This window comes from Eucyclogobius newberryi, unplaced genomic scaffold (genome assembly GCF_026437365.1).
Source record: "Eucyclogobius newberryi isolate DKJ021-1_F unplaced genomic scaffold, fEucNew1.0.hap1 SCAF_186, whole genome shotgun sequence".
Classification (NCBI taxonomy): Eukaryota; Metazoa; Chordata; class Actinopteri; order Gobiiformes; family Gobiidae; genus Eucyclogobius; species Eucyclogobius newberryi.
In genome coordinates, this window is record NW_027315819.1 from 1 (window position 1) to 15000 (window position 15000).

Genomic DNA, 15000 nt, shown 5'->3' on the forward strand with positions numbered 1-15000 from the left:
CATCAACTAAGCATCAACAATGAATTAGTTTAGTAAATGTGTGTATTTGATAGACATTGAATGGAAACGGCTGTCCTCCAGACCGTTACGCATCGCTTTTGCTGCTGTGGTCGGACTGGGAGTGCGTAAAAGGGAGAAACACGAGACAATCTGACGCAAGGACGACGAACAAAACCGAAGAACGAGTTTCCCCTCATTGTGACTGAAGTACAAATACAAACGGTGCATCAAATAGTCTAAATATTATGATGTCTAAGCTAATAAATGAGTCAAATAAATAAATGAAATACATAATTAAGTGGACAGAAGACTTAATTCTATACATGATACAGCAGTGACAGACAGGGAATTTCAATTTACCGTATTTTCTGGAGTATAAGTCAAAAAAATGCATAATAGAGAAGAAAAACGTATATAAGTCGCACTGGAGTATTAGTCAAATTTTTTGGGGAAATGTATTGGATAAAAATCGAACACCAAGAACAGACATTTCATCTTGAAATGCAGTTTAAAATAATAACAGATTAGAGAACATGGTGAATAGGTGTACGTATGCTAACGCTAACACCTTCAGCTACATGAGGCACAGACAGAACTGTGGTAAGTGTCTGGTATGTTAACGTAACATATGAACAGTTATTCAGATAACTATAGCATAAAGAACATGCTAACAAGTTTACCAAAGCATCAGTTTTACCCCAAATCACTAAATCCACTGAATTCTTCTTCCTCTGTGTCACTTCTAAACAACTCCACAAACTCCGGAAGTAGAGGAAGTGCAGACTCTTCTTCTGTGTCGCTTAGAGCCTAGAGCGCCCTCTTGTGGTTGTCAGTGTGAAAATAACAAAAAAAATGATATAAAAATGTGTTAATAATATCACATATAAGTCACTCCAGCCAAAACTATGACAAAAGGTATGGTAGAAACATTGTGATGGAAAGTATTTGTCTTCTTCAAAAGGAGTTTAATGATTGATGATGTAGAATAAATAAAAACGGAGACAAATATATTTATGTTGTGTTAAAAAACGTTTCCATATATGCATAACTAACTTCGTCGTCTTCGCTTGCTCGTGCAAATGATTGATTTGTTGTCGTTTGGCTCACTTTAGAAACACCAATCAATCCAAATGAAAGGCTCGGGGGGTTCTGCTGCTCAAAGTGGTCCGCAACATCGAACATTTTAGAATAGAAAACAACATTTTAGAATAGAAAACAACATTTTAGAATAGAAAACAACATTTTAGAAAAGAAAACAACGGTCCGACGTCAAATTCATCGGGCCGAATCCCCGCGCGTCACTCTCGCACTGCCCTCCACCTCGTCCCTCTTGCTCGTCTTGCGATTCACACACGGTGTTTATCTTGTTTTCCGTGTGTTTTCAGGGCACCAAAAGCGTGGCGTGGGCAAACCCGGAGCACTTCAACCAGCGCCAGGAGTGCGTGAACTCGTTTGCCAGCTGGTTTGGCTACATGCCGCTGGTCCACTCCCAGTTCCGCCTGGACCCGGTGCTTTTCAAAGACCAAGTGTCCGTCCTCCGAAAGAAATACAAAGACCTGGAGAAGGCGTGAAGAGAGGAGCGCGGCGCCCCCTAGCTGGGAGGCCCCGTTATTGCTCGCAAAAGCGGACGGCGACGCGCTTTACGGACCCCGGCGGACTGTTCCCGGGGCGACCAGCGCGCGGCGAAGAGTCGAATTGGTCCGTGACTCCGGAGAGTCCGAGGAAAAAACGCGGATCTTTGTGGGACGTTTGATTGCGAAAAGGAACGTTTCCGCGGAACAAACGTGACGTGACAACTCCGGAATACGGAAAGGGACCGGTGCAAAACGATCGAAGTGTAAAATGAATAAAAGGTTTATAAAAGCAAAAAACGTGTCTTTCTTTGGCAAATGTTACGCTATTTATTATTTTTTTATTTCCGAAACGACAAAAAGCAATCAACGTGTCAGATATAGAAGCAAAATATACAATAATAAACAACTGGATGAACAGGTTGAACATTGTTATTTATAGAATATAGTCGAAGGGGTTTGTCCGTCAACACCATTAGTGCAATTTTAATCACGTCGTCGATAAACTTTGGTCTAAAACAACCGTAAAAGTCTGCGGTTTGGAGCAGAATTCAGACTTAGGAGGAAGTAATTGGACTACGTTTTGTGTTTGTGTCATTTTAGCCACGATTCAAAGTCTGTGTTGTTTTTACTCTTTAAGGATCCGTCAGAAAAGTGGCTTGAGTTTGTCGCGTACTTAAAGGGCGCGCGACAGGTTCTTACGATTTTCTAATTTTGACTTTATTTGGTGTAATTAAACCTGTCGTACAAATAAATGATAGTTTTACATCGATCGAGAAGGTATTTGTGGAGAAAAGGTTGACAAATCTATATAAAATGACAGGAAGTGACATCACACCAGGGACACTAATTACAGTCACAGTTTATGCATCATTTACACAAAGAAACAGCTTTTTTGACTCTTTAAACATGAATTCAACAAAATAAAGTCGCTCTCATACATCTGTATTTGTCATATAAAATAAATAGTGACGTTAGATGAGTTTTTGTCCAGTGGTTGCCGAGTAATTTCCTAGTGTGATGTCATCAAGTACAAACAGGAAGTGAAATCATAAACCTTAAAAAAAAATGCTATTCTGAGATAACCTTTTTTTAATTTTTATTGGCCATTTTCGACAGGTGGAACTTTGCTAAAAACGTGGCACGGGCGTCTTCCCTGTAGGTCAGTGTTTTACTTCCCTGATAAAGAAACAAACTAAAGTTGAAATACCAGACCTTTTTCTTTAGTAGATTAGTACATTTTTAGTTGGACTTTGTGACAAACAGACCTTTATTCATCAAGCAGGAAATGAGCCAAAAGCAGCTCTCTGATTGGCTGATGGGCCTGAGAATCACTTCAATGTCTGAAAAAAGCTCTTCTAAAAGATATGAAATTCATGCACGTGGAACTCAACGATGCTCCAAAGGGTTTGTGACAAATGGGAACAAGTTAATCAGATTAAATCACCTCCTTAATCGGCGTGAACATCAGGAACCCGGTTTTAATGAAGGATTTTTCACTCAACGTGCTCCAGAGTGCTTTGGATTTGGTCATTTTTTTAATCTAGCTCTGCAACTAATGATTATTTTACTTATCGATTCGTCTAAAGACTTGCGGTTATTCTTTTGATTCATGGAGGAGTCGTTTAGAAGGAGAGTTTTATTCAATTTGAAGCAGATGAAGCTAAAGTGGCGTCGTGCTGGTGGAGTTTAATCAGACAAATGAGGTTCTCGTGTCTATTTAATGCATTTCCTGCTTTGTCTGGATCACAAAACCTCTTCTTGGCCCGTGCTTTGGAGCCCGAGTATAAACCAGTCAGCAATTATTCAATGACTACATTTTTTTAAATATTCTTGACTTATTTAGCTTGCTGTAAGAAACCGCACTCTCAAATAGAAAATGGTGATCAACCGTTAAAGAGGTAAAAACAAAATAACGACATTCAAACACTTTATTAGAAAACATGTCTGTACAAAACATGAGGTAATCAAACGACAGAACCTTTCGCCCCAAAGTTTACAAAAATACGTTTACTGTCAGTTATTTAGGGTCGAACGAGCACGAGGAATCCCACCGCCGCTGAACTCGCCGCGGCACCTGAGACGCAACAAACGCAGTAAAAGTTGATCCTGTTGAAAACCGACAAATTCAGAATATAAAAAAAGACTCAAACGGGTTCTGTTCACGCTGCGGGTCGTGTGCCAAATGGAGAAACGGGCGTCGTGCTGTTGTCACGGACGATAAAAGAGGAAGCTCCGTTTAGTCGGGCGAGAGTCGGCTTTTATCTTTTATCCTGTTCAATTCCAGTCTTTTCCAATAAGAATAAATGAAAGTGGCAGTCGTTTTATTCCAGACGAGTCAGACGTGTGAAAGATCGTGACCAAAAAATAAAAATAAAAATCAGATCTAAGTCTGGGCAAAGTAATAATAATAATAATCTGATTCGACCTGCAGCGTGAACATATTCAAATTCAGCTGCCAAGTACAGAAAGAGCAGGGTTTATAAGTAGAAAATGTCACAAATTGTATCAAATTAAGATGAATTTAACAAAAAAATTGCTCAGAAAATCCACAAAATGATTCTTATTCGAGGGATTTTGCTCGATTTTAATCCTAATCACGCTGGGACGGAACAAGGTTTAAATATATTTAGAAATCGTGAACTTGATGTCGATAGCGGTGAGGAAAAGAAAAACACAGATTTAAAAATGAGACAAAATTAGTGTTGTACGTTTAACTCGTTTGAATCAAATGAAAGACACTCGTCAAAAAGGAGTTTGTGAAGAGCGCTGTAAAGGTTTGACAACTTTCAGTGCCGGAATCAGTGCGTTCTCGTGAGTGAAACAGAAATAAATGATACAGTGATAAGATGAAACTCGTGCACACGTTTCCTATACATTGCAGGGCACAAAAGTCCTTTAGTCCTTTAGTAATCCCCAGAAAAACCTGCACAGGAAACCACAAAACACAAGAGTAAAGCGTCCTCTTCCCGCCGCCGGCCGTAGGGACACGCCCGAGGTCATTTCCGGAGCGTTAACATGGCGTTGACGTCCCACAGCAGGTTCCTCATCTGATCCATCAGAATCTTCATCTCCTGGTTCTTCTGACGCACTTTCTGCAGAGACAAAACACACTTTAGATCGACCGATGACACCAAACACGAGCGAAACACGGGCGGAACACGGGTGGAACACGAGGGAAACACGAGGGAAACACGAGGGAAACACGAGGGAAACACGAGGGAAACACGGGCGGAACACGGGCGGAACACGAGCCAAACACGAGCCAAACACGAGCGAATCACGAGCGAAACACGAGCGAATCACGAGCGAAACACGAGCGAAACACGAGCGAAACACGAGCGAATCACGAGCGAAACACGAGCGAATCACGAGGGAATCACGAGCGAAACACGAGCGAAACACGAGCGAATCACGAGCGAATCACGAGCGAATCACGAGCGAATCACGAGCGAATCACGAGCGAATCACGAGCGAAACACGAGCGAAACACGAGGGAAACACGAGGGAAACACGAGCGAAACACGAGCCAATCACGAGCCAATCACGAGCGAATCACGAGCGAATCACGAGCGAATCACGAGCGAATCACGAGCGAATCACGAGCGAATCACGAGCGAATCACGAGCGAAACACGAGCGAATCACGAGCGAATCACGAGCCAATCACGAGCGAATCACGAGCGAATCACGAGCGAAACACGAGCGAATCACGAGCGAAACACGAGCGAATCACGAGCGAAACACGAGCGAATCACGAGCGAAACACGAGCCAAACACGAGCGAATCACGAGCCAAACACGAGCCAAACACGAGCCAAACACGAGCGAATCACGAGCGAATCACGAGCCAATCACGAGCGGAACACGAGCGAATCACGAGCGAATCACGAGCGAAACGCGAGCGAAACACGAGCGAATCGCGAGCGGAACACGAGCAAATCGCGAGCGAATCACGAGCCAAACACGAGCGAATCACGAGCGAAACACGAGCGAAACACGAGCGAATCACGAGCGAAACGCGAGCGAAACACGAGCGAATCGCGAGCGGAACACGAGCAAATCACGAGCGAATCACGAGCCAAACACGAGCGAATCACGAGCCAAACACGAGCGAATCACGAGCCAATCACGAGCGAATCACGAGCCAAACACGAGCCAAACACGAGCCAATCACGAGCCAATCACGAGCCAATCACGAGCCAATCACGAGCCAAACACGAGCGGAACACGAGCAAAACACGAGTCAATCACGAGCGAATCACGAGCCAAACACGAGCCAAACACGAGCGAATCACGAGCCAAACACGAGCCAATCACGAGCCAAACACGAGCCAATCACGAGCCAAACACGAGCGGAACACGAGCAAAACACGAGCCAATCACGAGCGAATCACGAGCCAAACACGAGCCAAACACGAGCCAATCACGAGCCAAACACGAGCCAAACACGAGCGAATCACGAGCCAAACACGAGCGATTCACGAGCCAATCACGAGCGAATCACGAGCCAAACACGAGCCAAACACGAGCCAATCACGAGCCAAACACGAGCGGAACACGAGCAAAACACGAGCCAATCACGAGCGAATCACGAGAAAATGGCCGTCCACATTTCAAAATACCAGGTCCAAACTACGGGAACACGGCCTCATCTGAAAGCCTGTCCATAAGGGAGATTATGTACTATTAAAATCAAATCAGATCAAATGTTGCTTTTACAGTGATTAATTACGATGCAGGTTTATTCTTACTTTTATAAACGCTTGTGTATTTTGGTTCCCACTTTGACTCAATGAAAAGACGGAAAAGACGTGATTTTGACATAATTTAAACTCAAATTGTGCCTTTCTTTTCCCATTTGTGGCATCAAAATGTTTTACTTTTTTGCCGACGCTGTGGTGCTTTTCTTCTACGGCTTCTCCAGAGATGCCACTCACTTGTGTTACACCTTTTATTGTGAATCACTGAATCATTTTTCACACATGTTAACAGTCAATTGAATTTTAATTCCATCCCATCTCCTCCGTATAAGAAAGGTAAACGTATTCTTACTCCATGATTTTATAAGATTACACGATGAAGTAGTAAAAATAGAAGTAAAAATACAAACCTGTCATTACATTTGTCCAGATAAAGCTACAGATCTGCTGCCCATCGGGACTTTCACCACAAATGTTGACTCAAAAGATAAAGATTTGAAACTCCTAAAATAACCCCTAGTGTTTAAGCATCTGGAGCCAACACTGCCCCCTGCTGGAGATAAAGGAAACCACTTTGCCTCGTGTGAATCTGTTGGGATTCAAATCAAAATAAAAAGAGCAGACTTGATTGTTGGTACGAGATGTACTGCTGTTTTTTGTGTGAGGAATATGTGAAAATAAATATGCGAGTATGAATGAAATATATCGCATAAGAATCAAAACAATACTGGACAAACGCAATAATCGACTAAATGTGTCGCAGTAACCGATAGAAATGTGCTTTTTTCTTTCTTTTTTAGTGAAATAAGGTAGATTTTATTCATGATTTTCCTCATTCCTTAAATTAGGCTCGATTTAGTCTTGTTTTGAATCTTTTTGACCGATACGTTCAGGCGCCATGAACATATTTTTAATTTGTATAAGAGATGTTTTACAAAAGTTGTGGAGATCCTATTTTCATTTCGGGTTCTGACCAGGGCAAATAAAAGGTGAATAAAATGCGTTTTAGCTGGAACTATGGTGCCAAAAAGTATATTCGAACCTGGCAATAATATCAACAGTGCAGTACTTTTGCTTTGAAATGTTGAGAGGGAATGAAGTACAACGAGTTTGTGCGATAATAAACGAGTAAGTCTGTTATAAGTTATATATATTAAAGTTATATAAAACACATTAGACACTGAACCGGGGCTGTCAAAGTCAACGCGCTTCGATAATTAACATGAAAAGGGGCGGAGCCGAGGTCACATGGTTCAAACGACGACAGAACACTCAAAAACTAAAAACTATGACTTAATTCGACTATGAAATGTGAGATAAAATATTACAAAGCGCTTTGTGACTGATCAGATTACCGTATTCTCCGGACTATAAGTCGCACCTTTTTTCATAGTTTTGGCCGGGGTGCGACTTATACTTATATTTATACTTATATACTTATACTCCCGGAGAGACTTATATGCGATATTATTTGTCATTTTCACACTTGCAGTGCAACTTATATATGTTTTTTTCTTCTCTATTATGCATTTTTAGCCAGTGCGACTTATGGAAAAAACGGTAATCACATTTTAAAGTGTAATTACTCTGATGACATGGATTGTCAGCGCTTCATTGAACATAATAATAATAGTATGTGTTTATGAAGTACAGCAGAGTAAGAGTACACACCTCCATGACTTCTTTGCGCTCCTGGACGATGGCTGGACTACACGGCTCCGCTTTGGCCGACAGAAGCTCGTCCCCCACGTACGGCACCAGCTGCACACGAGTCAACACGCGTCAGTACGACCGCCAACGGGACGGCGTTTGATCAATAATGAGCGCTGACCTCGGCCGGCGCCTCCTGCAGGTCGGAGGTCATCTCCACGCAGCGCTCGTACAGCAGCCGGAGCTTCCGGAAGAGCAGCGCCAGTTGCCGGAGGTGCTCCTGGAGTTTGCCGAAGCGGTCCTGGTACATGGCCTGGTTCTGGGTCACGCCGTTGGGAAGCTGCAGGAAACACACCGTCGAGCGTCGGTTAGAGGGCGAGATTTAAACCGTGAGAGGATACAAAAAGTCTGTTTATGTTTATGGGTTTAGCCAGACCAAAGCCAATGAAATCGGGATTGTGTTTTCCTCCAGTGCAGGAAAACACAATCCTGCTCCAGTGAAAGAATGAAAGTGCCTATGACAGGTTTTTACAACTCTCTAATTTTCTTTTATTGGATGTACATTTACATTATAGATTTACACTAATCGGGTAGATGTTTGCGGAGAAAACGTTGAACGTTATCTGTAGAAAATGACAGGAAGTGACATCACACGAGGGACTCTCATTCCAGACAGAAGTTTATGCATAACTTACATCTTTTTTTTTTTTTTTACCTTTCAGCTAAATAAAGTCGAGCTCTCATATTTTTATAACAATGACTTTTGGCCCAGTGTTTGCTGGGTAATTTTTCCTGGTGTGATGTCATCAATTACAAACAGGAAGTGAAACTATAAACCTAAGCAATGAGCTGTTCTGGGATCATTTTATTTAATTTCTAGCAACATTTTAAATATATCTTAATTGCATTTTAGTTCATTGAGTGTAGGGGGCGCTTTATAAGGCGCTGGTACAGCTGGCAGCCCGGTGTAAACGCTCTCTCTTCTTTCTCACACTTATTGTGCTTTATCTCCTATATTTTGTAAATATAGTTAGTATATTTTTTCTATTTTACTGTACGATAGGGACACGCGCTGGAATAGTTTTTTAATTCAACTGTTTTTGACTTTTTTCGGCTGGATTTGCGATGTGTCTTGGCTCTGAGCCCCCCGGCTCCGGCCCCGCCCCCCGGCTCCGGCCCCGCCCCCCGGCCGGCGCCGTACCGCGTTTCCACAAAGGAGGAACTCATGAAACTGCGGAGAACAGTCGTCTTACCCGGAGATCGTCACGTTATCCCGTCGCAATACTGACCTAACCTAATACTGATGTGCAATTCTGTCATATGTGCAATTGCTGTTGGAATTCATGTGCAATTACTGTGAAATTCATGTGCAATCTATGTGCTGTCGTGACACATATTCATGTGCAATTACTGTCGTGATCACATGCAATGGTATTTATGTATTTATGTATTTGTCTATGGGAGTTTTTATTTATTTATTTATAGGAGATCTTCTACTGAGAGTGTTTTTCAGACTTCCTATAAGTGATCTGTTCTTCTGGATCTACCTCTGTATCTACCTGCGTTGCACCAATGAAATTTCCCCATGTGGGACAATAAAGGAATATCTTATCTCATCTTATCTTATCTTTAAAGTCAGGTACAAGGGCGTTAATGCTCCCGGACGTGTTTAAAACGTCTGAGTTGAACTGAATCTTTATTCATGAACGTATCAATAGTGAATCTGCTCAGAACTGCCATCGCCGTGTTGCCGTGGTGACGTTTGCACCTGCGTGGCCCGTGAGATCTGAAATATCTCCATGGTCCTGGTGACGATGTCCTGGACCGTCTCCTGCCCGATGCGGCAGAGGAACACGGGCGAGATCTCCCTCATGGCGCCGGGCTGGGGCTGCTGTCCCGGGGCAGCCGCGGCTCCGGGGGGCAAGTGCTGCTGCTGCTGCTGAGGGGGGGCCGCCATCGCTGACAAGTTCAAACAGGAAAACAGAATCAGCTGAGGCTTGGGAACGGGAAAAGGGCTGTAAAAGGAGCTGAAGTGTGAATAAAGACAATTGGCAAAACGCAAAGACTGCAGTTTTTGTACTTATTGACTTTGTAATTGCACAAAAGCAAAATATCCTGAGTTATTCTGCATAAAAACTGCTAATGCTGTAGTTTGGATTTGAATAGTGTCGAGGGATGTCAAGATTATTAGTCTGATCGATAATTGTGATTATTTACGTCACAATATTATGACTGAAAAATTACAATTGTGACATTTTTAGAAGGATTTTTTTATTTTTTATTTCATTAAATCAATAGGAAAGCGTCATTCTTCAAAGTAAATTAAGTCTTTTAATTTTTAGTTAAATCAAAAGTATTGTGACAATTTTAGAAGCAAAATTAAGTCCGTTCTGCCCAGCGTTTCATCAGAAAAGTAATAAACCGAAATGTAAAGTGCTTTACATCATCATTATCTTGCGGTTTATATCAAATAGATTTTCATAAAGCAGGTCCCATATTGAGGAGCGGAAAAGAGCTTTTAGGATTTTATTGTCATTTTGGTCGCGATGTTAATGATCGTGAATAAATCGTTTATTCTCACACTGATCATTCGACTAAAGAAATGGTGACATTCTCTAGCACAGACAATGTTCTGAAACACATGGGATTCTTGTTTACCTCTTCTCCTGGACACGATCAAACTGTCAACACAATTTTGTTATTCAAATTTTCAGCTCTAGAGGGAAAATTTACATCAGTAAAACTCATAACTAGAACAATCAGATAAACCGATAATCACGTCTGAATATTAACGTGCGTTTACATGCAGAAGGAAAACCTGGGGACACGTGTCGGGTGATTAGGACGGCGACTAATGATTATTTCAGTGGTCGACAAGTCAAACAGTTATTTCTATTGTGCATCGAGACTATTTAAATAGATTTTTAACCAAATAAAGGTTGAAATATGCTGACTGAAGGCTTCTAGATAAACCATATTTACTAATAAAGTCTAATTTAAATGATGATCTGAAGTTGTTTATACTTTATGGACATTTGGATCTAATGATGCAGCTGTATTTGTTATAAAAAAAAAAACTGTCTTCATGAGTAGTCCAGGTGACAATTATGATTATAAGATACAGCTATGACTTTTTTATGTGTATATATAGTTCACTGGTCACAATTAGTTGATTAATCGATGCAGCCCTTGAGTTGATTTGCAATTTATGTTTTTCAGACTTCCTATAAGTGATCTGTTCTTCTGTATCTACCTCTGTATCTACCTGCGTTGCACCAATGAAATTTCCCCATGTGGGACAATAAAGGAATATCTTATCTTATCTTATCTTAAGTAACTGTATTTGAAGACAAAGTGCAATTTATGTATAACTTTTTCCAGTTTATTCACGTTTTTACCACATTACAGTACTTTATTTTTTCAATCAATTTACTTTAATCTGAAATCATTAGATTTTCGGGGTTTAACGCGAACAATTCAAATTGTATAAAGCAGTTTTTCCAAAGCTCACAAACCAAACGTCAGTCAAAATCAATCAAATCTAACATTCAAGATGATTTATTTACTGTGCAATATAAATACGACTTAATTTATGCCACTGATTTAAATTAAACCACACAATAACACGCAAGTCACGAGGGAAATGAAACAAACAATGCAAAATGCCACAATTAAGAAAAACAATAATAAATTAAGTGCAAATAAATGAGGTTATTGCGCGGAGCTGAAGCTAGCGCCAAAACAAAGGGAGAATGCGCTGACTGGAGCGGAAAAGCGTCACAACTAAACTTCTAACGCCGCAGATAAAGCGTTTCCGGTCTTACCGCGTTAAAGCCGCTTGAGTCGAGCTCGTCCCGCGCTGAACGTGTCGCGAAGCAGAGTTTATTTCAGAGTTTCACGTTGAAGAAGTCATGATGATGGACGATTTCAACGAAGCAGCGCCATTAGGTGTTGTGGTACGTCACTTCCTGTCCCCGCACTACACTTCCGGTCCCCGCGCTGAACACGTATGTCCACCAGGGGGAGCTAAAGCAGTCTGATACATCTGTACTGAATGAACAATAAACGACTAACGCACATTTTACTGACAGTTTAACGATCATTCAACACAATAAAGGTGTTTTATACTATTATTGTTTGTCAAATCATAACTGTCGAGTCATTTATATGGATTTTTGGCTCTTGTTATCAGTATGGTTGCTAGGTAACAGTTGTCGTATTTGCTGCTCATGTCCAACCAGGAAGTACAATTGTTATTAAACTTTACAAAAATGGGGACAAATCGGCAAAATGTTTAGTAAAATCTGACCTATAATTGTGTTCGTTACGTTAGTGAAATATGTAGTCTAAACAAATTTAAATTTGCAATATCTATATGTCTATATGAATCCCCCATGTGGGACAATAAAGGAATATCTTAATTAGAATGTTTTGTTTATGTCTACATTGTACTATACATGATTACAAAAGTATTTTTCAACGTTATATAATGTATATTAGCCAAAAACAAGATAAAACCAGTTTATAACAACCTCTTATTTGGGTTGTTGTGTTGTGATTGGTCATTTAAAGGGATGAAGTTTAGGACATGGACATTATGTGAACAGGGTTAAGGTTAAAGGAGACATATCATGCTTTTTTTTAACATACTTAGTGTTGAATTATAAGTATATTGATCATCATTTTACATTTTGCTCATTGTAAACTGCAATATTGACCAAAAACGGCTTAGTAGAAACATTTCCCTTCAGTTAGATTGTCATTAAAGTGTTTTTGAAAAGTGACATTTTAGAGCCGTATGTATCACTCAGACATAATGTGAAGAGGATGTGGGCGGGGACAGGGGGTAGGTGAGAACAGGATTGACTCCAACATGCCTGAATCAATCAATCAACATAAATACAAGTCTGAGTAAGCTAATGATGAGGAAACACTGTTATTACATGGATAAAATCTCGTTAAAGTGTGTTTTGGCATTATTAGATGTTCAAAGAAACCAATTTATGTTTTATTAGCATTATTGTATTTTAATATATCCCCGTTGAAACGAATGTGTACAATTCCCACATTTGACAAAAGGTAAATATATCTTACGTCCATTTCAAACGCTCAGATATCAAACACAATGAGTCAGAAAACAATATAGTTTTTTATTCATTAAAATACAGTCACTTTGTTCAAATCTATCGCAGAGTTTCGTGCTTTGGACCTTTCACTGCGGTTACACTTCGAGACTCAAAAACTCGTCAAAATGTCCACACGTTACGAGGAGGGTAATTGCACCGGCCGCTGCAAACGTGGGTTTCAATGGCGCTTGTTTCGTCCGTTTTGGTGGGACTCTGGAGGCACTGGGAGCGGGCGATCCGAGCCTCGTCTGAAGGCAGCACGTCCACGTCCAGCAGACTACAACGCGTTATAGAAAAGAGAAAAGGACGTCTAACATTGCATAGACACGTGATCTTCTCTTTGAACATGAACCTTTTCACAACATGTACCTAGAAAACCATACGTTCTGTACTTCAGTTTGTCAAACCTAAATCGTATCGTTCATTTTCTGCCAAAACGATATCACAAACACAAAAATACACTCATCACTTTGCAGGGAATGTTCCGCGTTACGGCATTATCAAACGTATGCACCTCACGTCGTGTTTTTATTGCACAAAAACATACATTCTCGCCGCAGACCTGACGCGTAACTCGGCCCAGTCACGTCTCCATGGAGATAAGACAACGTTCCAGTGAAACGTTCCGGGTAAAGTTCAGAAAGCGACACAGTGCACCTTTAAAATATACTTATTCAAAACAGATTTAAGTAAGTATTATAAAAAGTATATATATGCAGATTTTACAAACGTTGTAATGTGCTTATGACAATCATTTTACAGTTTATTGGTGCGAATTTAAAACAAAAATAAAAAGAACAAGTGGAAGGAACAGTCTTTTTCCTTCTTTTTTCGCGCAAAATCAGAAGCTAAAGTAAAATTCAAACTTATTGCGACACAAAATGGCAAAAAAAACCTCAGAAACAACGTCAGTTTCCTGGACTTTTACCGCAGTTTGTGCATTAATAAAAATACCAGAGAAAAGTAACTTGTGCGAGTGAATAACCAGTGCAACTTCTAATCCCTTTTCTGAAAAACTCACCCCCATTTTATACATTTTTCTATATTATAAATGGCCCGAAACGCCTACAAAAGTGAAATAAAGAAAGTAAAGTTGTTGCTTCGGTGCCTTTTATGTCTTGATTTGGTGATTGCAAATTAAATCGACCTCTAAATGCGGAAGATTTCACATTTCCAACGTCAAGGCAGCACTTACCCCGGTTTAGTCCTGGTTTGGTTCTGTTCAAGTCTTGGTTTTCACACTCGCACATTCACCAAAACGCAAAATTAGAACTAAACCAGGACTAAACCAGGACTATACCAGGACTATACCAGGACTAAACCAGGACTAAATCAGGACTAAACAAGGACTAAACCAGGACTAAACCAGGACTAAACCAGGACTAAACAAGGACTAAACAAGGACTAAACCAGGACTAAACAAGGACTAAACCAGGACTAAACAAGGACTAAAACAAGAGCAAACCAAATCCACATCAGGACAAAAGCGGTTTAAATCTAAGAGCACGTCCTTAGTCCTGGTTTAGTCTCAGTTTAACACCAATTTTCAAGTGCTGTTTTATCACCAACATTGTGAATGCTGTTTTGAAGATTTGCAACGTCTGAATATCTGGAATATTATTATAAAATATGGCAAAATGCTGAGGAAAAAAAGCTAAAAATGCGACAAAATTGTGTTGTAATCCTCCAAAAAAACATTATAAACTGATTTTGCAGTCTTTTTCTCTTTTGTCGGACACTTAAACCTCAACCAAAACATTAAAACACATGTTTTAACACATTTCTCCACAATATTGTCTAATTATTGTGATCAAGATCCTCCAAAAACACGTTGCAATCTTCATTTTTGCCAAAGTGTCGTCCGCGTTTTGTGTTTTCTCAGACGCTGTGTTTCTTGAGCAGCGGGTGGCACTGTCCCACCCGGAGCCCGCGTCCCGTCGCCGTGCCGATGC

General features: G+C 40.7%; 2 protein-coding genes across 2 annotated transcripts in view; both read right to left on the reverse strand.

Moving 5' to 3' along the window:
* Positions 1-3482: 3482 nt before the first annotated feature.
* Positions 3483-11866, reverse strand: LOC140365151 (mediator of RNA polymerase II transcription subunit 30-like). Its single transcript, XM_072451405.1, has 5 exons — positions 11747-11866; positions 9691-9881; positions 8104-8262; positions 7944-8033; positions 3483-4666 (listed from the first exon to the last, which is right to left on the reverse strand). The coding sequence occupies exons 2-5, from the start codon at positions 9877-9879 to the stop codon at positions 4571-4573; spliced, it is 534 nt and encodes a 177-aa protein (XP_072307506.1). The 5' UTR covers positions 9880-9881; positions 11747-11866; the 3' UTR covers positions 3483-4570.
* A 2887-nt stretch (positions 11867-14753) lies between these two features.
* Positions 14754-15000, reverse strand: part of LOC140365145 (uncharacterized) — a 9668-nt gene continuing 9421 nt past the window's right edge. The window contains exon 2 of the mRNA XM_072451397.1: positions 14754-15000. This exon is cut by the window's right edge and continues 163 nt beyond it. Within this exon, the coding sequence (XP_072307498.1) occupies positions 14927-15000 (74 nt within the window). The 3' untranslated portion in view covers positions 14754-14926.